The 25,916-nt window shown below is 40.3% G+C and overlaps 1 protein-coding gene across 2 annotated transcripts in view; it reads left to right on the top strand.

Moving 5' to 3' along the window:
* Positions 1–25,916, top strand: part of CHN2 (chimerin 2) — a 313,925-nt gene that overhangs the window by 287,244 nt on the left and 765 nt on the right. For both annotated transcript variants that reach the window (XM_007981751.3, XM_073009016.1), the window contains exons 8-12: positions 8,219–8,303; positions 12,986–13,159; positions 18,272–18,349; positions 20,783–20,920; positions 22,870–22,975. In XM_007981751.3, the coding sequence (XP_007979942.1) occupies positions 8,219–8,303; positions 12,986–13,159; positions 18,272–18,349; positions 20,783–20,920; positions 22,870–22,975 (581 nt within the window). The remainder of the gene's footprint in view (positions 1–8,218; positions 8,304–12,985; positions 13,160–18,271; positions 18,350–20,782; positions 20,921–22,869; positions 22,976–25,916) is intronic.

The following is a 25,916-nucleotide window of genomic DNA, read 5'->3' as shown; positions in this document are numbered from 1 at the left end:
CTTCTCCCTCTCCTTCCTCCAGAAGCATCCAGTTGAGGCCAGGTGTGCTACTAAACGTCCAGGACAGGCCACCACAACCAAGAGTTATGCAGCCCTCAATGCCAGTAGTGTTGAGACTGAGAAACCTCACCACTGGCAATGGGGAACCACTCCAGGTTTTGGAGCAGGAAAGTGTCAAAAGGATGTGAGTGTCCACGTGCTCATAAACCTGACCAAAGTTAATTAGCATGAGAATATCTTACTTTATGCAATGGGGAGACTCCCAGAAAGCTTTGAGACAATCAAGATTTTAGAAATGCAATCCTATCTTAAACTAGGGCAGCTGCTAATGAGAAGTCCAGGGATCTGTGGTGCCGGGTTTGAGAAACTCAGCTCCCCTGCCCCAGCTGCTTGGCCAGCCTTTCAGAGGGAACTCAGAGTCTCTGTCATAGATTGATTCACCTCTGCTGTGTTTTCTTACATCTGAAAAGGGTCACTTCAAGGTTAGTACTTCATCTGGTCTTGCAAAAGGGGAGAGTCCAAAGTTTAACCTAATTTTTTGTAAGAGATGAATGTCACATGGTTATGGGAAATACAGTAAATTATAGGAAGAGTCCTTGGCAGAGATCTGGAAGCCTTGACTGTGCGGCTGACCTGGGTGACGCAGGATAGGCTGCCTGCCCTCCAGCCTCTCAGTTAGCCCTGGGCAAAGGCTAGACTAGACCTCCAAAACCCAGCCACATGTAGCTGGAAGGGACTTTAGCTCTGTCTTCTGTGAACAAAAAGTAGCTAAACAAACAAACAAACTGCCTCTGACCCAAAAATTCCTTTTCAAAGCAAAAGAATAACATTCTGATTTTTAATATGAATAATAAAATGACAAATTGAGGCAATAAGGTTTCCATCTATACCAGTGCTTCTCAATAAAGGAAACTTCACCCCCCCCTCAATAAAGGAAACTTCACCCCCCCCCACCCTAACACTGCCCCCCCAACCCCTGGGGGACATGTGTCAATGCCTGCAGATATTTGTGATTTGTCCCAGAGTGCTACTGGCATTTAGTGGGTGGAGGCCAGGGATGCTGCTGAACATCCTACAATGTACAAGGCACAACCCCACTACAAAGAATTTTCCAGCCCAAAATGTTAATCAGTAGTGCCAAGGCTAAGAAATCATGATGTATACTGGTAAGAAAAAGCAAAAATTCTCAACTGCAGTATGTCATAAACAGCACTTATTCCTTCTTACAGTTTAGATCCCAGGCTGAGCTGATATTAATCCATTTGGGTGGTGTCTACATTGACCCATCAAAACATATCTGGTATAAAACCACTAGAGAATACTGCCTTCCAGATTCAGCAGATATGGTACAAATAACATCCTGTTCATTTAGAAAGAGCTGTGTTGAGGGATACTTGCTAAATGCCTGAGATCTCTCTGGATGACTCTTCTTGCTCTTGTTTTTACAAAGTAGCCATTCCTGGGCTATTTGTCAAACATACCTTATCTCATGTAATATCATCTTTTTTGTTTGGTGTGGTTTTTGAATTCCAGGCAGACCGTGCCTAGTATAATAGTCTTGGACAGACATTCTTCCTGTCTGGAGTATTTTCTTCCTGTCTAGAATATTTTAGTTACTGCCCTAAAGTTTTCAAAATGTTCTTTCTCTAAAAAGATATTCTTGCAAATCAATAAACTTCAGAAAATGGAAAAAGCTGACCAGTGAATTTTAAGATATGGTGTATTTCAATGAAAGAGTAGACATAATAAGTAGAAGCCAAATAAAATGGGCTCAGAGCATGCCCTCAGCATTTACATGTAGGCTTCTGTCTAGAGATTGTCCTTGTGGATCCAAAAGAAAATTGAACAATATATCGGTCATGAAAATAAACAATGGCCCATCACCAAAAAGAAAAGTAGGCAATGGGCCTAAAATAATGTTTAACTTTACATCCCCACTCTATTTTCATTTTGTTTCATTTCTTTGGGACTGTGTGGGGACACTGGGCGTTACCTGCTATTTGAAACGTCTATGCATTTATTTGGCTGGACAAATGAGATCAAAGGCAATAGGGATACTTGTTGGGAAAGGATGTTGGTAAATATGGACAGTGATAATAAGCATTAAAAATGCAATCCTGATGTGCTCAATTATTTTTAAATATATGGGCAAAGAAGTGAAATTTTAGAAAAATCTGTGATTAGCCTATCCTGTTTTTCCTGAAACAATAGGCCAGTTTATATTTTGTCAGTATGCATTGTGTCCATGTGCAGTAAACATGTAGCCACTCACGTAATTTCTAAATACTGCATTTTCATTTTTACCCCAAGATATAGGGATATTTAACAGGTGGTTATTTCATCCACTCAAAATGTTTCAGAGAACAACGTGATGTCATTCTTTTTTTTTTTTTTTTTTTTTTAAAAAAAAAAAAAACACCATTTGCCAGAAAAGAATGCCTTTCAAAACCTAAGCCCACCTTCATTGGCCTTTGGTTATGCTGATTCCTCTTTTATAAATGTCTTCCTCAAGTCATCTGCTCCCCAGTCAACACCATCACTGCCCCACCTGCTCAATCTTTCCCAGGCTTGTGAATTCCTATCCATCCTTCAAAGCCCAGTTCAATATCCCCTTCCCTAGACTTCTAGGAAGAATGTATTATTCTCTTCATTATACTACCATAGGATCTCCTACATGTTCTGCTGTATCACCTGACGCATAATTGCCTGTTTATTCTTGTAGATAATGAGATCCTTGAGTGCAGGCAGTTCTTATTCCTCTCATCTATTTCAACTTTGTATATCCAAGGACTAGTACAGGGCCAAGTTCAAAGCAGGCAATCAGCATGTAAATATCAAACAAATGAGTGAATAATGAGTTGCTGGAAAGGTGGAAATAAGATGAAAATAGGATATAATTCATCTGTCTGACATCCTTCCCCCATTAATTTGTAATGCCACTTCTGAGATATACCAAGTATCCATATATGTGTGATTTGGTTTCTTGTCTTTTCAATGTATGCTACTGGTACCAAATGTACCGTTCCAAACATACTGGCCTTTGACTGTCTATTTGAAATGTTATTGTATTATATTCAGAATCTGGTATGTATGATATCAATTTTTTATATATGTTGAAGCTTAATTTGTGGTCAATTGGTATGAATATTCCAAGTGGTTTTGAAAAATGTGTGTGTTCTTTGAATTGCTGGATATGAGATCCCTTTTGTATTCATAGAGCAACTTTAGCTATTTGATCTACTAGTTTCTATGAAAGATGTCAAAATCATTATGATTGTGGATTTGCCAATTTTTCTTTGTAAGTCTTTCAATTTTGCTTTATATTTTTGAAACCGTATTGTCATACAAAAGCTCAAAATTATATCCTTCTGGTAAAAATAAATCTCTATTGTCTCTGTCACTAATAATGCAAATATATATATTTGCTCTACTTTGGGTTTCTATTGGCTAGTTTGCTGGGTATGTCTGTCTGTCTTACATTTATCTCATGTTATGTTTGTGTTTCTTGAAAGGATTTTTAAAATGTTATCTAAAAATCTTTTTTTGTGATGAATTAGAGCCACTTATTCTGATTAGAGTTGTATTAGGATTTTTTTAATAATCACTGTGCTTTTCTATTGCATCTTTTTTCTCCTTCCCTGCTTTTTACTGGTTTAATTAAACCTATATTTCTTTTTCTTTTATGTATTTGTCTGTGTGAGAGAGAGATAATCTCAGTCTGTTGTCCAGGTTGGAGTACAGTGGCGCCATCATAGCTCATTTTAACCCTGGACACCTGGGCTCAAGCCATCCTCCCATGTCAGTCTCCTGAGTAGCTAGGACTACAGGCATGTGCTACTATGCCCAGCTAAATTTCAAACTCTTTTTAGAGATGGGGTCTCGCTGTGTTGCCCAGGCTGGTCTCTACCTGGCTTCAAGTGATCCTCCTACCTTGATCTCCCAAAGCACTGGGATTACAGGTATGAGCTACCACACCCTGCCATATATTACTTTTGATTAATGGATTTCATCCCACCCTTTATTAAATTATCAAAAATTTAATACACGCATAATTGACTTAAAATATTCTTCAGTTAATTAGTAGCTCTTCTTACATTTCCCAAATTATGAGAACTTTAGACTTCTTCATCCCCTTCAAACTTCCATGTCATTTTTTTACCCTGTGTTTAAGGCCCCTAAAATTAGTCATCTTGTTATCATTGTATGCAAATAGGGCATGATTAGATTGACCCACATTTACCAGTTTTCTTGCTCACCGCTGCTTCTGGAAATCCTTCCTCCTAGATTCAATTTGCTTCTCACTGAAGTATATCCTTTAGTAGTTCTTCAAGTGAGGATCTGTGATTGGAAACTCTTGACATTTGTCTTAAAATATCTTTACTTCACCCTTGCTCTTAGATGATAATTAGCTGGGTATAAAAGTTAGGTTGGCAATACTTTTGTCTGAGCACTTTGATGAAATTATTCAATAATCTATTCATCTCTTCCTGCTGAAGAAAAGTCTATTTTTACCTATTTCTGTCCTTTCAAAGATAACCTGTTTTGGTTTTTGTTGTTGTTGTTGTTTTTTAGGATTTTGCTTTGTCTTTTGGTGTTCCGCAATTTCAGTATAATTGGCATAGATACAGATTATTTTTATTTATCTGGTTTGAGTCTCATTTAGTGTTTTTTTAATCTGAAGATTTTGTGTCTCTTACTACAAATTCTGGAAAGATGTCAACTGTTCTTCTCCTTAAATATATATTGCTTCCACAGATACCCTAAACTCCATCATTTCTCAACTTCTGAAGATCATGACTCGTTTGCTTATCTTTTCTCTCTTCTGCATTTCCTGTCTCTCACCTATTGTATCAATTTCATCAACAAGTCAACTTGCCCCGATGTTTCCCATCTTTTAAAAAAGTCCTCCCTTGACTCCACGTCTCCCCTGAGTTATCCCATATCTCTGCTGAATATCATAGCCAGCCTTCCTGATAGAGGAGGTGCCCACATATTTCTCTACTTCCTTACCTTCTTCAGTTCAGTTGAGTCTTTTACCCTCAGCCATCCAAAGAGATTGCTCTTGCTAAGGTTGCTAATGACTTCCATGTATCTGAGTGAATATTTAAAAGTACTTATTTCATTGAACCTCTTAGCAGCATTCAACATAATTGACCATTCATTCCCTAAAACATTCTTCACCTCTTGGCTTCTGGAACACTTTGTTGGTTTTCTCTAAATGTTTGAACGCTGAGTACTTGGGGATGAGCTCTCTTTTGTTTTCTGCTCCCTACCCTTAATATAGTCATGTGCTACATAACAATATTTAGGTCAATAGTGAACCACATATATCATGGTGAACCCATAAGATTATAATGGAGCTTCCCTATATTAAGTGTACCATTTTTTATCCTTTATACTATATTTTTACTATACCTTTTCTATGTTCAGATATGTTCAGGTACATAAATCCTTACTGTTATGTAATAGTTGCCTACAGTATTTAGTAAAGTGACATGCTGTAGAGGTTGGTAGCCTAGGAGCGATACCATACCATATAGCTTAGATGTGTAGTAGGCTGTACCATCTAGGTTTGTGCAAGTACACCCTATGATGATGCCCCCCCCAATGATGAAACCACCCAAGGATGCTTTTCTTAGAATGTATTTCCATCATTAAGTGATGCGTGACTATACTTTTTATTCATTCACACAATTTTAAATATCATCTATTCATCAGAGATGGTGAAATGTATACCGCTGGTCTTCACTCCTCCTCTGAGCTCTCAAATTATGAGTTCCCGCTTGACACTAACACTTGGATATCATAGCAGCATTTAACCCTAACTCATCTAAAATGGAATTGTTCACTTTCTCCCCAGAAGAGTGTCTTTCCCATCTCAGCAAATGGTATCATCATTTACCTAGTTCCTAAGCTAGAATCTCAGAGCCATTCTTGACTCCTCTCTCCCTCAAAGGCCCACACTTACTCTATTATCAGGTCCTGTAAATTCTGTCTTCAAAATATATCTCAAATTCATCCACTTTCCATCTCCACTGCCAGCATGCAGGTGTTAGACTCTATCATTGTTCAACTAGACTACAACATAGTTTTCATATCTATTCCACTATTAACACCCTCCCATTCATTTTCAACACAGTTGTCAGAATAATCTTTTTAAAAAATCTATGTGAAGTCCTCCAAGAACTTCCTACTGTACCTAGATTAAAACCAAATCCACACTCATGAATAAAGCCTTTAAGGCCCTGTGTAACTTTTCCTATCCTACCTTCAACTTCATTCCAATTCCTCTCCCCCCAACTTTTGGTGTTCTGGCCACCCTGGCCATCTAGTTCCTTCACCACACCAAGTTCTTTTGCTCCTGCAAGGCCTCCATATATTCCTTCTGCTGGGAATGATCTCTGTCCCTTTCTCTTTCCCTATGGAAGAGAACTGGCTCTTCTTTTCCATCTGGTCACCTTCCAAAAAAGGCTTTCCTGACCATTCTGGATAAGGTTGGGCCCCGCTTGTTCTCTCTAGTAGCGGCCTCATCTTTTTTTTCTTCTGTAGCCATTTTTATACTTTTTTTTCTGGAGGTGCATTTTACATATTATTTTATTATATGTAATTGATCTTCACAGCAGATTAGCAATTGACTTTGCTGCCATAATTAAGAGCATTTCTAGTAAAATATTAAGAAATGTATGATTGCTGAATTTAGAAAATGTCCAACTTTAGATAGGATACTTTACTGAGGAACTCTTTTAGTACTGAGTTCAATCTCTGTAGGCCTCTAAGTGAATTACGACATTTGGCCCTGTGAGTCCTTCTGGGATGAATTATCTGCATTCTTGTTAAAAATGCTTTGTCATTTCTTAGGGTCATTCCCTAGAAAAATGTTGAGAAATTTTTGGCATCATTTTCAAAGCAGGAACTATATAATAGGCAGTTTGCATGTGATAAACTGAAATACCAGAAAGACTACTATAACTTCGCTTTATTACAGAGTCGTAAGTTGCTCTTTTTAATTTATTAACTAGCTTATCTTCTTTCTCTGCTTTTACTCATCTGTTTCCTTAGAAGAGATCCAGATCCATTTCGTTTGCCTCTTTATATACACCCAATTACTAACATGTATGAATAAAGAACTCAAACAGAGACTCTTTTTTTCTTAAGTAGAACTCGGATGAACACCTTTCTAAATTGTGACCATACTCGTCATCCTGCTTTTTTGTTAAATAAAAGCAGTTTGTAAAACAGAAACATTGTTTACATTTCTTTTATTTATTAATAGAGGTTTATGACTTTGAAAGGCCTTCTATAATGTTTTATAATATTTTAACTTTGTGAAAATTCAGGACATTTTCGTGCACATTTTTATGCCCCCAATAGACTGCCTGTGGTCATTTTAGATTGACCATGGCCACATTTGCTTCTTAAAGCTCCTTCATGCAAGTATTTTTGCTTTGTTTTGTTTTTATTTTAAATCATAATTTAATACAGGAGGACCTATGCCTCAATAATCAGAGATAAGACCATCCTTACTTTGTGATATTCAGAATATTTAACAACTGGCTGGGGGCATCAATCAATGAGACCAGCACTTTGGTCAAGCAGGAAAGATTTTCAGCTTACTTACCTGAAGGCCACACTAAGTCCTACTGAATATGGACACTTATCTCTGGGGAAAGCAATTCCATAGGCCCTATTGGTTGCCTGCATGTTTAGCCAACTCCTTTACTTTTTAAAAGGCCTTTTTTTGGAAGTAGCTCAAAGACTTGGAACTTTTTAATTATCCCATAATCATGTCTTATTTATACCTGCCTGGATACTGTAGAGATGGGAAAACTTCAGTCTAAAGGACACAGTAATTGAGTTTTGCCTTCCAGAACTTGCTGAGCTAAATGCAGGTTATAACGACCAGCTTGGGCTATCTTGGGTTTGTCTACACAGTGCCTTGTTGTGGATGGTCAGAGTCTTACTCCTTAGCTGATGGCATGGCCTGTAAACTGTTTCTCCACGCTCCTTTCTGACTCTGTCCTGGAGCATGGTGTATTGATGAAGGATTTTCGAAGATCAAAGCACATCTCTGTTTTCTCAGGATCTGTTTGCAACTGCCTTACTGGAAGGAGAAGCCCAGTGGGGGATCGCTCCTGCTGATCTTCATTGACATATCTGAGGCTACCTGCCTTTAAATGACTCTGAATTTTCTGACATTTTGCTTCTTTTTGGATCACAGGTCCACACGTTCCGAGGCCCACATTGGTGTGAATATTGTGCCAATTTCATGTGGGGGCTCATCGCCCAAGGGGTCCGGTGCTCAGGTAGACACAGAACTTCCTTCTTTTCCAATGATATGAAATGCCACTGTGCTGAGCTGGAGGATGTCTCTCCAGAGCTGGGAAATGTGCTCAGAGTAGCTCAAAAGTCTAGCTTTCTCCAGGGTTCAAGGCCTGTCTGTGCTTAATGGGGAAACTATTTCAAGGGTCTGCAGGAATGAAAAAGAATATCTCATGTTTATGCAAGGAAAGAAAAACAGTACATTTCCTTAAACACCTACCTGCCTCTTACAATAGGCAGTAGTCCGTAAAAGAAAAAAAAAAATTCCGATGGAACTGCATAGCTAGAAAAGCCATACTTTTCCTACGCCATCTTACTACAAAAGGTAAGACATAAAAATAGTAATAGAGCTGGTTAATATTTACCATATACCAGGCACCTGTTAATCTCTATTTATCATGTCATTAGCCTCACCAACAGACCTTGGGAGAGATGCAATTATCCTTCATTTAAAAAAAAAAAGAAGACACAGGGGCTTATTTGCCCTTGGCTGCGCAGTAAGGAATAGAATATTGATTCAGTGGCAGCTGGATTCCAGAGCTCATGCTCAGTGTCTCTTTGTCATCAGATTATCAGTGAAACCATGCACCTTGATTTGATATCACATATTTTCAAAGTAGTTGGAAAGCCTGGGTAATTTTCCACCTGGAACTGGAAGTATACACCTATTGCTAACAGCACACATCTTATTAAGGTACATCTAAAGCAATGATAAAGAGTTGCCAAATTAATGCATAACTGGGTTTCCTAATTCATGTTGCCATGGTTTTTCTGGCAAACACCTGTGGCTGGGAGCAAGACCAGCCTCCTCTGATATTGATCAGGTTTCTACCAACACCATGACTGACTTCTTCCTTGCTAGGATATGATTTTTAAAATCTTAGGAGCATTTAGAATACAATAAGGTAATGACACTAATTAAGGTGATCTTTCCCATTTTGGCTCACAGCATCCTGTAACCCTAAGTCCTCCTCTCTGCCTGGAAGGGGCTTCTAGCTTCTATTATGTAAATATACCAATCACTGGTATTGATACCTGGATGGTTCAAGTAGTTCTACCTCCTCCATTGCAGGTGTACGTTCAAGGAGGTGTTCAACATAGCTCAGAAACAGCTTCTCCATAAATATTCAGAAACCCTGATTAACACCAAAGACTGACTTGCCAGGAGTCACAACATGTCTCCCAGCTCAGCCACTGAGCAAAGGGGTGGAATATCTGAATTACTCAGTGGTCATTAATTTGGCCTGTCCATATTGAACCTACCAAAAATATCCCTAATTGCTGGTATTATCCAATTTCAGCAAGAAATTGGTCCAAAGTCAATATTATGAGAACAAAACTCTGGGCTTCATATTAGCTGTGAACAGCAACTTTTCAGCTTTCTCTGGGATAAAAGGGTTTTTGTGGGGTTTTTTTCTGGTTTTGTTTTTTAAAATAAGACATTTTCTGAGGCCATATTGTTAGTATTCTCCAATGGCTATTCTTTGGCCTTATATTTCCTCTTAGCAGCAGGGAGACTGAAAACTAATCATGAAAGCTTAGGAAGAACCATCATTGCCTCTCAGCTTTCCATATATTACATCTTTTAGAGTATTTTTAGAATGCACTGGACTTTATTTGTAGCATATGGAGTTCTACTGCTTTGTAAAAAAACGGAATATTTTTACATTTGTTATAGAACATCTTAATTTTAATAAAACATCAGTATTAAACTCTACATAAACACATTGTTGCTTTAGGTCTTAAATGAAAATGGATGATTCCTATTATATGTGGTACCCAGGGTGGCAATTCCAAAAGGTAGAAAGTTGAGTGGTATTTACAGGGGATAGGTGGATGGGGAGTTATATTGTTAAATGGGTATAGGGTTTCAGCTTTGGAAGATGAAAAAAGTTCTGGAAACCTACAGAGAACTCAAACAAATTTACAAGAAAAAAACAATGCCATCAAAAAGTGGGCAAAGGATATGAACAGACACTTCTCAAAAGAAGACATTTATGCAGCCAACAGACACATGAAAAAATGCTCATCATCACTCGTCATCAGAGAAATGCAAATCAAAACCACAATGAGATACCATCTCACACCAGTTAGAATGGTGATCATTAAAAAGTCAGGAAACAACAGGTACTGGAGAGGATGTGGAGAAATAGGAACCCTTTTATACTGTTGGTGGGACTGTAAACTAGTTCAACCATTGTGGAAGATAGTGTGGCGATTCCTCAAGGATCTAGAACTACAAATACCGTTTGACCTAGCCATCCCATTACTGGGTATATACCCAAAGGATTATAAATCATGCTGCTATAAAGACACATGCACATGTATGTTTATTGTGGCACTATTCACAATAGCAAAGACATGGAACCAACCCAAATGTCCATCAATGACAGACTGGATTAAGAAAATGTGGCACATATACACCATGAAATACTATGCAGCCGTAAAAAAGGATGACTTCGTGTCCTTTGTAGGGACATAGATGCAGCTGGAAACCATCATTCTCAGCAAACTATAGCAAGAACAGAAAACCAAACACCGCATGTTCTCACTCATAGGTGGGAATTGAACAATGAGATCACTTGAACACAGGAAGGGGAACATCACACACCGGGGCCTGTTGGGGGGTGGGGGGGAGCGGGGAGGGATAGCATTAGGAGATATATCTAATGTAAATGACGAGTTAATGGGTGCAGCACACCAACATGGCACATGTATACATATGTAACAAACCTGCACATTGTGCACATGTACCCTAAAACTTAAAGTATAATAATAAAAAGGAAAAAGAAAAAAGTTCTGGAGATGGCCAGTGGTAGTGGTTGCATAACAGCGTGAATGTACTTCATGTCACCAAATCATACACTTAAAAATGGTTAAAATGATAAATTTATCAGAATTTAACAAAAAAAAATTAAATGAAGTTTATAAGACATACTAAGAATTCCTAATGAAATCACTGAAGAATAGCTGGGCAGATATACTTACATTTTTTATCACCATATTTGCTATTTATTTTATTTGACCTAACACATATATAGTACTTAACTATATTTCAGACACTATGCTAAACACTTTATTAAGTTTTATTTGAGCCTCATGGCTAATGCCAGGGGGTAGGTGCTATTATGATCTCTATAAAAGAGGATTCAACAAGAAACCCAGCCAACTCTATTTAGCGCAGTTAGCCAAAATTTACATTCACTAGATAGATGTATCAAAATATTATTGAAGTCACTTGAGCTTTGTTGAATTTCTCATGTTGATAAAGATGAATTCAATCTTTTTTTTTTTTACTTTGGAAGGAGGGTAGATAGAGAACTCAAGCCAATAAAAATTACATGAAAATCACTTATAAATTACCACTGATTTTACAAAAGTTTAGATCCTCTCAAGTTCTTAATGTGCTTAAGTGCTATTTTATAAAGCAGATGACTACAATATTCCTTATCGTGTGTGCACATGTGTTATTCTTTGTGCCTAGGAAAACAGTATTAGAAGACAGTTTGAGTAGACAGCACATCAACTTTAAACAACTTCAGCATTGAATGTAGACTGTGCCTTTTTTTTTTGGAGACGGAGTCTCCCTCTGTTGCCAGGCTGGAGTGCAGTGGCGCGCAATCTCAGCTTACTGCAACCTCTGCGTCCTGGGTTCAAGTGATTCTCCTGCCTCAGCCTCCTGAGTAGCTGGGATTACAGGGGTCCACCACCATGCCCGGTTAATTTTTGTATTTTTAGTAGAGACAGGGTTTCACCATGTTGGCTGGTCTCAAACTCCTTGCCTCAGGCAATATGCCCACCTGCCTCGGCCTCCCAAAGTGCTGGGATTACAGGCATGAGCCACCGTGCCTGGCCAACTGTGCCTTTTTATCGTCAGAGAAATTCCATCAGTGGATATCAACTGCTAACAGGCTTTTCTTGTGTTCATTGAACTTTAAAAGCACCTTTTTCAGCTTTGGGGTTTCATATGAACTTTATAAATAATCATCACATTACATTACATGGCATTGGTATAAACTCTCAAGTACTCCTACTGGTGTATATAGTTAGGCATTATTTCCACTCACAGGTTTCAAAATAAGGCACATAGAAAGGAAAGCGGCCTACCCAAACTGCCCAAGGAGAAAGGGATTGGAAACGATGGGGCAACCTTCCAGGAAAGGGGAGGAGGATAACAATGGTCATGGACTCCTCAAAGCAAAGATTAGAGAGTCCTGCGGAAAGAGTAACTCTGCCTCCCACACAAGCAGCATCAAGAGCTTAAAGGAAACAGCCTGGAACAAACCCTAGGTGCCCTTTATAAGCCAGGACTGTCTGGGAATCCAAACCCAAAATCCTACTTGTGGACCCAAAGGGTTCCAGCCTGAAACAGGAAAACATATACAAAAAAACCTGATCAATTACCTAAGCTGTCTCAGATGTTCTGTTCTCAAGGTCCAGTGACAGAGAAGGCTTAATGAGAAAAATGGAATCATATAGGGGTTTAGTGATTAGAGATGATACTCGTATTTATCCTGTAGACAGTATCACCTAGAAATGGGATAGATGTTCCAGAGAAATATGTCAAACCCTTGGGTGGTGATATTTTTATTTTTGGCAGCATATAATTTGAGTTGTGCTTTGACAAAAGGGCTGGGCTAAGCTAATGTGACTTCTTTGTTTACAGACTGTGGATTGAACGTACACAAACAGTGTTCCAAGCACGTTCCCAATGACTGCCAACCTGATCTCAAGAGGATCAAGAAAGTATACTGTTGTGACCTCACAACACTTGTGAAGGCTCACAACACTCAGAGACCCATGGTGGTGGACATATGCATTCGGGAAATTGAAGCAAGAGGTTTGGAAAATACTTCCTATTATAGTAGCATAGTGATTTTATTTTTATTGTTTGTTTTTACTGTTGTCAAGGAAACAGAATTGCTCTACTACTCTTGTTGGGAAAATGACCTAGGCATGTGTGCGCACACACACACTCATTCTCTCTCACAGATAGACTCAATCCAACCAGCTCTATCAATTTCCATTCTATATATAAGCCATGCATATATGCACTCAAAAAATGTTTACTGAACATTTATTACTTGCTGGGCATTGAGGTAATAAAGGCACCATTCTACACCGTCAAGAAATTCATGCTTCAGCTGTGTGCAGTGGCTCACGCCTGTAATCCCAGCAGAAGCTGAGGCCAGACAATCACTTGAGCCCAGGAGTTCAAGACAAGCATGGGCAACATAGTGAGACCCCATCTCTACAAGTTTTTTTTTTTTTTTTTAATTAGCCACGTGTGGTGGTACACACCTGTAGTTCCAGCTACTCGGGAGGCTGAGGCATGGAAGAAATTCATACTTTAGAGTGAGTAATCAGGGGAGCAAATAAACAAACATTGTGGATGGCTGTGTTCAAGGTACCACGGAGTCACAAAGGAAAATGTTTTAATCCTATTTAAGGACAATGGGAAAAGGTTATGGCAGAGGTGAGGCTTGAATTGGATCTTTTAAAAAAAAGTGCTTCGGCCCGGCGCGGTGGCTTAAGCCTGTAATCCCAGCACTTTGGGAGGCCGAGACGGGCGGATCACGAGGTCAGGAGATGGAGAGCATCCTGGCTAACACAGTGAAACCCCCTCTCTACTAAAAAATACAAAAAACTAGCCGGGCGTGGTGGCGGCGCCTGTAGTCCCAGCTACTCCGGAGGCTGAGGCAGGAGAATGGCGTAAACCCGGGAGGCGGAGCTTGCAGTGAGCTGAGATCCGTCCACTGCGCTCCAGCCTGGGCGACAGAGCGAGACTCTGTCTCAAAAAAAAAAAAAGAAAAAGAAAAAAAAGGTGCTTCTATTAAATAAGAAATTGTTGAGCAACACATACATCTCCTACCATATAAAAATGTGCTCCTAATATTCATGGTTTATTTCAAAGAGGAGAGTTCAAAGATTTAAAAGATCTGTTCAATGAAAAATAAACAAGGAAGATAGAAACATTTCAAAAGAATGTTCTATTTATTTATTTTTTATTTTTTATTATACTTTAAGTTCTAGGGTACATATGTAACAAACCTGCACGTTGTGCACAAAAAATGTTCTTTATGTTGTACATGAGTCACTTTTCCTTTATTTGTGCTTTCTTTGGCCACTGTTCAGTATCAGAATGTTCACTGATGTTGCTGGATGTAATTTGGGTGATTTGGCCATGTATAGAGCCTTTTTGTAAGGTTTAAACCACTTTTGCCATGTATCATATTCTGTTATACTTGGTATCCATTATTGTGTGCTAACTGGCTTAATATATTTTATACATATATATTCATTGGTGAACTACCCCATTTTTTCCAAAGCACAACTAAAGAGGATGTCATAGCTTATTATCCCAACCCTTTTAGAGAGAGGAAATTATTCCCTTTTCTGTGGAGGGGGAAAACCGTAGCTATCCTGTTCCTTGAGAACTTGCTAATTTAATCCCAGAGTGTAGAAATGCCTTCTATCTTTTCACCACTGTGGCTGACAGAGCTTAATGAGTGCTTTGGGATCTGGTGAACATATTAATCCAGTGGCTAAACTGGGTAAGAGGAAAGGAGGGATTCCCTGCCTCTGGATGAGTGGTTGGGACAAGTGGCCCTGGGCCCTGCAGTTTGAGGTCAGATTATCAGCCTCTCCAGAGCCTGCAATCAGGGCTTTTCTGAAGAAGCTGGGGTCCTCCCATTGTGATCCTTAGCAGAGACAACTGATAATTCAGGCAACATTACTGACATGTGTAATATTTAAGAATAGGGGGCACTGCACTGATTTTGCCTAGTACAAGAGTGAGATAGAGTAGCACAAATTAGGAATTGATGCCCAAAGAGTCACAGCACAGGGATTAGAGCCCCAGGTATTAGGAGCCTAAGCATGCAAGCAGAACCAGAGAATGGGTTGAGAGAAATTTGTGTGACACTCACATACCCAGCTGTGGAGCCACCACTGCCAACATTTTTCCCTGTCTTCCATTCGTAAAAAATTCCTTATTGTTCTCCAAATGTTCTTTTATGTTCATTTGTCTCTCCATGATGTGGTAGAATGAAAAGATCAAGGACTTGAAGTTAAATTCTCAGACCTGTCTCTTACTGGCTGTAGCACGACCTTGGGCAAGTTACTTACTGTATTTGCATGTCTGTTTCTTCATCTATAATATGAATGGAATCAACTGTACCTCATAAGGTGGTTGGCGAGGATTAAAGTGACTTGATACATAAATGGACCTAGTACAGCATTCAGTCTACCGAACTCAATCTGTGTTAATTTTATGTTTTCTTGGAATGACCCACACCCATACCTCCACCTCCAAATCTGCCTAACTATATTACGGAGCCTGTACCTCTCAATGCTGTCACAGAGACCCTAAATAACAGTGCCTTTGACAAGATAGAAATCTATTTCTCTCCTCAGTAATAGTCCAGGTACCCAGGAGCAGTCCAGGAATAGTCTGTTCGCCCATGGCAGGAACCCAGGCACTGCAGCTTGTTGCTCTGTCCTGCTTGAGTACTATCCTGCGTGCACAGTCGCAGCTGGCCACCACCATCTCATCTGCATTTCACTCAACAGGAAGCGGAAAAGAGCATCCTCAGTTCCTTTAAGGCCACAGAAGCCATAAATGTCACCTCTGCTCCCACATGGGCCAGAGTTTAATGGCTACTGCAATGGATATTGTTCTAAAAATCAAAGGTGCTGTTACAACAGAAGAATGGGAGAACAAATATTGGAAAGATAGCTGGCAGCTTCTGCTACTCTGGCAAACTCTTACCATCCTTTATCATTTCCTTCAAAGATTAGCTTCTTTAAAAAGCATCTCGATGTAATACAGGGTGATGCTTTGCTCAGTGAAGCATGGGCTAAAATCAGGAAAATTACCCCCATTTAAGTATACTCTAAACCATACAACTTGGTGTATTGTTTAAAGCGTAGATTTTTTTTTTTTTTTTTAACTTTAAGTTATGGGATACATGTGCAGAATGTGCAGGTTTGTTACATAGGTATATATGTGCCATGGTGATTTGCTGCACCTATCAACCCATCATCTAAGTGTTAGGTTCTGTGTGCATTAGGTATTTGTCCTAATGCCCTCCTTCCCCTTGACCCCCACCCTCCAGCAGGCCCCAGTGTGTGATGTTCCCCTCCCTGTGTCCACGAGTTCTCACTGCTCAACTCCCACTTATGAGTGAGAACAAAAGCATGGGTTTTTCTATGTTCCTTGAAAACCTGGATTTCTTTGAAAGTGATTCAGTGAATCTTATGACTGAATGTTTGTTTCTCCTACCCCACCAAATTTACATGTTGAAACCCTAATCACCAGTGTGATTGTCTTTGGAGATGGAGGTCTCCAAAGAAGTAATTAAGGCTAAATGAGGTCCTAAGGGAGGGATCCTAAACAGTATGACTAATGTCCTTATGAGAAGAGACACCAAAGAGCAAACTCTCTCTCTCACTCTCCATGCACATATACCAAGGAAAGGATGTGTGAGAGAAGGTGGCCATCTATGAGCCAGAAAGAGAGCCTCACCAGAGGCCAGAACTTTGATTCATCCATCAACAGGCAGAGTTCAATGTTCACTGCTAGGGGCTCCCATAATCCACTGGGTCTGTGCCTCTGTGGCAGTGCATGTTCCAACTGGAATGAGATGTGCTCATATGCACCAACATCTTAGAACAGGATGACCCACAAGTTTCGTCTTATGTGACAACTACAGTTGATCAGTAGTGGTCACCTGAGCAATTGGAACTGAGATGAATTCTGAGGCTAAATAGGGCTCAGTGGGAAAAAGGGCTGAGATCAACTAAGAGCATCTGTCATGGTCACAGGAGGGATGAGGGGAAGTATTCATGATTTACGCCATGTATTTGTTGTCTCTGATGCATACCTAATGAAGACCCTTATATACGGCAGATAATACATACTCCATAAATGTTTTCCAAATGAAAAAACAAGAGCATATGTGAGTTATCAAGGGTTTGGCAGAATATATGGCAGCAGCAGCAGAAGCTATTTGTTTGCTTATTTTTACGGTAGCTGTAGTTTTGATAGCAGCTAGTTTGTGCCATACAAAGTCTGAAATCCAGTCCTTTATCCCTGCTCATACTTTTGGGAACTGACTTGTTTTTAGGACATATCTTAACAAATCAATAAGCTCCAGGAACAGAAACCAAGTCTTTTTTTCTTAGCCTAAATTTGCAGTGATCCAATTTCCAGAAGCAATAACTAAAACTTTATTTCCCTGCATCTGTTTGTATAATCAGTTGTCTAAAAGTATAACAAGTAATCATTTTTAATTAAACAGTTAACATAGTCTTATTTACAAGTAAACATGAAAGGCTGTAATAGTCTAATTTTTTCCAGTAAAATCAGAGTAATACATATTAGATATCCACATACATACACATGTGTATCTAGTACAGTGCTGCATACAATATAGCACATGGATTAAGATGATGCTAGCTACCCCACTTACCCTGCTGTGATTATTACACATTTTATGCCTGTATCAAGATACCTCATATACCCCATAAATACATACACCTACTATGTACCCACAGAAATCAATAAAAGAAAGATGATGCTAGGAAGAAAGGTTGCTTCCTACAATGATGAAATTCGTGTCCAGCAAGCTCATGAACAAAGGAAAGGAAGTAAGGGAACGGTCCATGAGAATCTTAAATATCAGTTCTCTTTGCAAAGCGGAGAAGGATGAAGACCGGATTTACACTGAGATCTCCACTGCTACATGGGCAAATGAGAACAGACTTGCCTGGAAATTGAGACAGACAAGTCCAAGTTCTGATGCAACTGTGTGATAAATAAGATCGCTGTCTATGTTTGCTCATTTCCTGATAGCATGTAGTATAGATGTGAAATTAGAGTCTTTTTTTTCCCAGATGTTTCAAGAAGCTAAAGTTAGTCTCTCTCTCTCTCTCTCTCTCTCTCTCTCAGGATTAAAATCGGAAGGCCTTTACAGAGTCTCTGGGTTCACTGAACACATTGAAGATGTCAAAATGGCATTTGACAGAGGTAAGCTTGTACTTTCTTGAATGCCATCTGACATCCTAACACCCTTCTCGTTTGGAACTAGATTTTAATCATAGTAGAAATGGGGTTTCAGAACTACTAAGAGTTGTTCTTCAAGAAACGGAGGAATAATGGCTTACAAATCTCATGTTTCTGCCTCACTGGGCAAAGTGTTTCCTTTGCAGCCATTGACAAGTGATCACTGTCAACGGGCAGACAATCCATATGGCATTGGAGTACCCATCTGCATCCCCTGTCTCAGGATCCCATTCTTCTCCTTCTCTCAAAGCTCCAAAGAAGGGATCATAAGGATGGGAGGGCATCCCCAGCACTAATGTAGGGGAAGGCAGTGGACGTGTAGGAGGGAACTGCTTTTGTTCTTTATAACTGTGGTGTATATTCTCTAGAACATACTATCTCTTAAGTCAGATATCATGGCCATCCTGGGGATCCTGTTAAAAATACGGGTCACCGGGACCCAACTTGAAGACTCATTCAGAAAGCTGGATAAGCCCAAGAATCTGTATTTCTAATAAGCAATCCAAGTAATTCTGGCACAGCCAGTGAAGACATGGAACCCCTACTGGATAGAGCCTACTGGATAGAGCCTCTACTTTGTAGTGTGGTATATGAAATCAGTGAGGTTGCCCTCCCTCTCTCTTTAGACTTCTCTCCAGTTCCTCCTCCCTACTCTACTGTACACTCCAGCAATCCTGAAATACACCCTATTTGCTGCCATGAAGAAGTGCCTCGGCTCACATTGTCCTGTCTATCTGAAATGTATTCACCTCTCTGCCTAGCAAACACCTATAATCAGGGGTCAGCTCAAGCCTTTCCTCCTTGAGGAAGCCTCGCTGACTGCCCCAAGCTAACCTCAGAGCTCAACTTCCTTTTCCCACACCCCACCCCCCACATTCCCCACACTTCTTCAGCATAACAATCTTCCCATTTCCTTGTCATTCTTGAGTTGCATGTCTGATTGTCAATCTAACTAGAACTGTTGGTTGGCAGAGAGTATCTCTTTTCTTTGGTTCATCAGGGCTTAATGGTACTTGGCACATGATAGCTTCTCAATAACTGTTTGCTAAATATGTAAATAATGAAATATAAACATGGCATATCTTCTATGCTTTTACTGTTTTCTATACATCGGCAGCTTTTTTTATCTTCAGAACCAAATTTGCTGAGGCATTTATTATTTTAATTCTTTATGTAAAAGATATTAAAAATTCCTATATGATTAAAACATTTTTATCCAAAAAATGTCATAGGCTATGACAAATCGGACTGGTATTTCCTAATGGTAAAACTAAAAGTCAAAAAATGTCTTGAGAATTATTGTTAGAAATGGTAAGAAATGTAGGCCAGGCACGGTGGCGGATACCTAGAATCCCAGCACTTTGGGAGGTGGAAACGGAGCAGGTCAGAACTCCTGTGCTGATCCTTTGTACTGCCTACAAAGAAATAATTCTGGACCAACAATAAATACCAGATACATTAGTATAATATATTTAAAGTGCTGAAGTGAAATAACTGTCAAAATAGGCCGGGCACAGTGGCTCACACCTGTAATCCCAGCACTTTGAGAGGCCAAGACGGGTGGATCACTTGAGGTAGGAGTTCGAGACCAGCCTGGCCAACACAGCGAAACTCCCCCCTCTACTAAAAATACAAAAATTAGCCAGGTGTGGTGGCACGTGCCTGTAATCCCAGCTACTCAGGAGGCTGAGGCATGAGAATTGCTTGAACCCGGGAGGCGGAGGTTGCAGTGAACCAAGATTGTACCACTGCACTCCAGCCTGGGCTACAGAGTGAGACTCTGTCTCACCAAAAAAAAAAAAAAAAAAAAAAAAAAGAGAATGATAAGAAATATAACATCACATATCCATGAGAAAAGGGTAAAGTTTCCCAGATTAAATTCCTAGGGGATCAGGGAGGAAGGATCAAGTTAAAAAAACAAATAAACAAACCCCTTCAGTGAACCTGAAAGAAACAATAAGAACTGAAACTATTCAACAATCATTTTGTGAATGTGACTTCCAAATCCAAGTCTACAAAACACTGGTGGAAATGTATTAGAGCTTCTTGATGTTCTCTTGTTTCAGATTAGATTGTCATTTTATTATGAACCTTTGTGTCTATAATACAAATTATTGTGCTAAATTTCTATTTAGCAAATTACCAGGGGCGGGGGGACCCAAAGCACTGTTTGAAGTTTGTTTTATCACCCGTTTGCCTGCACAAACCCTCAGAGCCTACCTCCCTCTCACCAAACTCCCTTCTGTTGCCTCCTACACTTCAGTGTTACTAGAACCCAAAAGAGTTAGCTGAGACTTGTCAGGGAGCATTCACCATTGGATTTTTTTTTTTTCTTTCTGTACATGCCTTGGCGAAATAAGGTCCTAATTAGGACTTGGATCACTGATTGTTTTTCAGATGGTGAAAAGGCCGATATATCTGCCAACGTCTATCCAGACATAAACATCATCACTGGAGCCCTTAAACTGTATTTCAGAGACTTACCCATCCCTGTCATCACATATGATACCTACTCCAAATTTATAGATGCAGCAAGTAAGTACTTCAAATTAAATTTTTATTTTTAAGAAATTTTTAAGTACAATGCTTTTGACCTTCAGAAAATTAAAACTCAGAACTGTTTAAATTATTGCATTTGTACCTGTCTTGTCAAGTGAGGGCACAACGGTAAATAGATGACCAGGCATAGTTCAACAGCTGACTTGAACCAGTTCTAAGAACTCTGTGGACTGACATATGTGTCAGGCAGTTCTGTCCGCATCGTTCCTTGTATGCCGGGAACCAACACAGTCAGGCCTATTCTGTGTTGAAAGCATGAATATTTCTGTCGCAGAAAAAAAAAAATCTTCAGTGAGGACTGACTAGATCATGGGGATCCAATCTTTTGTCTTCCCTGGGCCACATTGGAAGAAGAATAATTGTCTTGGGCCACACATAAAATATACTAACATTAATGATAGCTTTAATGATAATTTTAAATAATTTTTAAATAAATTATTTTAAAATATTATAATGTTTTAAGGTTTACAAATTTGTGCTGGGCCATATTCAAAGCTGTCCTGGGCATGTGCGGCCCGCAGGCTGCGGGTTGGACAAGCTTGGTCTAGATTAACTACTTTTATCTGTTAGGCAGAATTTCATTCCTAATCAGTTAAAGTCACAACCAAGTTTTGTCTATTGATGCTGTTCAAAATGAACAGAAGGCCAGAGTATATACTGTGTCAAGCAGTATACTAGAATGTCTCACCAGTGCCTTCTAGTTTAATTCCCTCATTTACCCCATGTGGCAAATCTTATAATCCCATTTTACAGAGAAGAAAAGCAAGGCTTGGAGAGCTGAGCTCATGCGTCCAGGAATGGGACATCAGGATTTGCCTTCCATCAGCCCAGGGTTGCTCATTCAGTGTTTGGCCCTTGGGCCCACTGCTGTAGGAGAGAAAAGAGAGTGAAAAGGGGGCAGGTCTGGCGGAAGGGACTACACTTTGCCCAGGAAGAGGCAAAATGTGACCAAAGGGAGCTTCAGATGCTGAGACACATGACACAGAAGTCAAGCTCACTTTGAGGAAGTTTTTGCTTGTTGTTGTTGTTTTTATTAAAAAAAAAAAAAAAAAAAAAAAAAAAAAAACCTTTAAAGGTTGAAAAGTTTAGGTATGCTGTTAAATATAGTAATGAGATGCCTGATGGGGAGACACAAAGGCAGGCTGGGATCAGTGTGAGATGCACTTTTCAGATGAGCTGAGGCCCTGACCCCAGTAAGACTATTCCCTCCTTCCGGGGCCCTAGTGGTCCTGGCAAAGAAGGTTCTAGCATCCTCCACTCCAGGAGGAATAGCAGGAGGGTTTTCTTTGAGTAGCTGCCAGTACCTATCAGAGGCCCAAAAGCCAGAAGCATGTACTCTTCCTCCCATTGTTAATGTGTCCAGTCTCCACTTCCTAACCTGGGCTGTGCACCGGGGTTAAGCATGCCAACACTATAGTGAGAAGTGCCATGAGTGCAGGCTGAGTTGGGTGGCTTATTGCCAATGTCCTTGCCTTGTAAAATGTATTAGGTTGTAGAAGTCTGCCAGAGAAAGACTCATTAGATAACTTCAAGGGAATAGTACTGTAGTTGGTGCAGTTTAAATTAAAACTTGTGGGAGTGATATTTCTAGCAAATCTACTGTTCAGAAGAAAGCAAAGCACAGTCTGCACATATGCTCCGTGACTGTATGCATTCTGCTGGCTTACGGATTCATGGAGGGCAAGGACAGTGTCCAGCCTCTGGCCACCCAGAGGACATTCAATAAGCATGTGGTGCTCAGCCTCAAACTCTTTCCCGAATGACACAGGACACCAACAAATTGATTAAGTGAAACAGTGCTTGGATTGCATCAATTTAATAGAATCGTTCCCCCATTTCTGGCTAAAACAAAAACTTCTTGTTACTTCTCTAAAAACTTGAATGCCACCCTCTGAACTAATACCCATCATGCATAAACTTCACAGAAATCTCCAATGCAGATGAGAGGCTGGAAGCCGTCCATGAAGTGCTGATGCTGCTGCCTCCTGCCCACTATGAAACCCTCCGGTACCTAATGATCCACCTCAAAAAGTAAGCTTATGCCTCATGCACAAAGCCTGCTCTGCCCCTAGAGCAATTAATGCATAAGGAAAAGTGGACGGCATTCCTCCCCAACCTCCTGAGGGGACCAAGCCTCCAGCCCCAGCCATAACTGCTGGAGCTTCACCGTGCCAGGAGCCACGCCAGGCACTTTCAGTGTATCATGCCTATGAAAGGGGCACCATTGCGGTGGCTCACGCCTGTAATCCCAGCACTTTGGGAGGCCGAGGCGGGCGGATCACGAGGTCAGGAGATCGAGACCATCCTGGCTAACACGGTGAAACCCTGTCTCTACTAAAAATACAAAAACTTAGCCGGGCATGGTGGCAGGCGCCTGTAGTCCCAGCTACCCAGGAGGCTGAGGCAGGAGAATGACATGAACCCGGGAGGCAGAGCTGGCAGTGAGCCGAGATCATGCCACTGCACTCCAGCCTGAGTGACAGAGCGAGACTCCATCTCAAAAAAAAAAAAAGTTGGGGGGGGCACCATTAGGGGCCTTGTGTCACTCGTGAGATTGCTGACACTTGGGGAGGTTACGTAGCTGATTTGAAGAGGTGAAGCCAGGATCCCAGGCAGGCTGATGCATAGCCTTTACCTACTCTGCCTCTGTGTCTGCATCTTCATCTGACACAAGCCCTGTACTCTGTGTCCTGTTCATCCCCCTGTTGCTTGCCCCTTTCCAGGCTCCTGAGCCTGCCTGCCTCCTGGGAGAGCACATTTCCAGCCTGATCTCTTATTTTTCTGGATGTGTGAGTTCTATATCATTAAGTAACAAACTTCTCCCAAAACTTAGTGGCTTAAAACAGTAAACATTTATTATCTCATAGTTTCCAAGGGTCAGGAATCCAGGTGTGAATCAGCTGGCTGCCTCCAGTTCAAGGTCTGTAATGAGGCTGCAGTCTTATCTGAAGGCTTTGATGCACCTGTAATCCCAGCTACTCGGGAGGCTGAGACAGGAGAATTGCTTGAACCCAGGAGACAAAGGCTACAGTGAGCAAAGATTGCACCACTGCACTCCATCCTGGGCAACAGAATGAGACTCTGTCTCAAGAAAAAAAAAATTCACTCCTGAAGGCTTGATGGTGGTAGCATCCATCTCCAAGCCCACTCACATGGTTGTTGGCAGGATTCAGTTCCTTAAAGGCTGTTGGACTGAAGGCTTCACTCCCTCACCAACTGTTTGCTGGAGTCAACCCTCAGTTCCTTGCCATGTGCATTTCTCCATAGGCAGTTTAAATTAAAACTTGTGGGAGTGATATTTCTAGCAAATCTACTAGAAGCCAACTGGCTTCTCTCCGAACAAGAAAGCAAGAACCACCAATATGAAAGACAGTCTTTTTGTAACCTAATCTCAGAAGTGACATCCTATTGCTTTTGCCATGTTTTATCTGTTAGAAGCAAATCAAGTCCAGCCCATACTTTAGGGGAAGGGATGCAGGGTGTAAATTACAGGAGGCGTATCACTGAGGTCCATCTCAGAGAGTACCTGTGGCACACAGAACTGTCTGTGTGAGTGTGTGGGAGACACAGATGGAGACATCTGGATGTTTATGGGCCACTAGAACCTCTGGTGACACTACTCTCCCTAAACCTTGTCTCTCTCTCTCTCACTGCACATGTGTAATGAGGTTGATGAATTGGTGTTATAACATTGGAAGGATCAGGGCACATCTGTGTTCCTCTGTGTTTTTGAAAGACATTTGGCAGCAGCCCATTCTTTGACAAAATGAACCAAAAATTGTCTACATTGACCAGTTCGCAGATCTACTTAGTAAGTGAAAAGAGGCAAACTGAGGACTGTATAAACAGTAGGTATTGAGGTTTTATTTTTCTACCTTTTAAGACATACAATATTGTTGCTCAGATTCAGGGTGACAGGTGATGGTAACATTTAGCTCAGAATATTCCCATTTTGATTAATTTGTTGAATTTAGGAGTACAAGTAATTTTTAGATAATTATGGGTGTCACATCTGGCTTTCAGTCAGCTGTAAAATATTTATTGTGATCAATATCCAGTTACAATTTGGAAGGCAAAGTACCATTACCAGAAAAAATGCTGACACCTTTCAGCTGAACCTTAAATGCCAATAATACTGTATCTTTATCATAGTGGGTTTGCTAGCCATCTTGTTCGGTCAGGCATAGTGCCTGACTTAAGAGGAAGCTGTGAGCACTTTGATGGTGAGAAATGTCCTCTTGCCAACCTTGCTCTTAGCTTTGTGGCATGGACATGACCCAAACTGGGTTGACCTTAAAATAATACTCAATGGCTAATCCTAATGAGTTATAAGGAAATAGAAAGGGATGGCTTTCTATGCACAACCTAAACATATTTTAATTATATTTTGCTCTTTTTTGGAGAACCCACTCCCTTTTACATCTATTAGGAACATTCTGAAACTTAAATTTGTGAAAACGTAACTCTGGGAGATTATAATTTTATTCCATGAGGAAGATATTAAACCAACTTTGCAGTTTGAATTTTATTCTTAAAGGCTCTGCAGTTCTTATCTGGATGTAAAAATGATGATTTTTAATTTCAACTGCTGTAGACCTCATCCTGTGGGAACTAGAAATAATGTCCCACTGCCTTCCAGTTTGGCCACATTCCAGCCATTCCCCCACCCCATGATAACGGCCTGGTTCTTCCTAAATTCATGACAGCCCATTCTACACATAACCTTTCTCCTCTGGCACCAGTCCTCCCAGCAGACAGGGATCCTGCCCTTCCCTTCCCACTCTCCAGCATACAGACCAGCAGGAAGCCACAAGAGGAAAAAAAGCCTTCCGTATGAGGCCTGTGAAAGGACCATGGGCCAGCCTCAGAATCTGCTGCCCCTACAAACCAGTATTCCTTAAATGATAGTTCCATATTTACTTAATAAGGAGGACTAATTTTCTAATTTAAAAAATTGTGTTCTTGCCAGATT

This window comes from Chlorocebus sabaeus, chromosome 21, assembly GCF_047675955.1.
Source record: "Chlorocebus sabaeus isolate Y175 chromosome 21, mChlSab1.0.hap1, whole genome shotgun sequence".
Lineage (NCBI taxonomy): Eukaryota > Metazoa > Chordata > Mammalia > Primates > Cercopithecidae > Chlorocebus > Chlorocebus sabaeus.
Note: the sequence above shows the minus strand (reverse complement) of the source record. Positions and strands in the feature narration are given on the sequence as shown.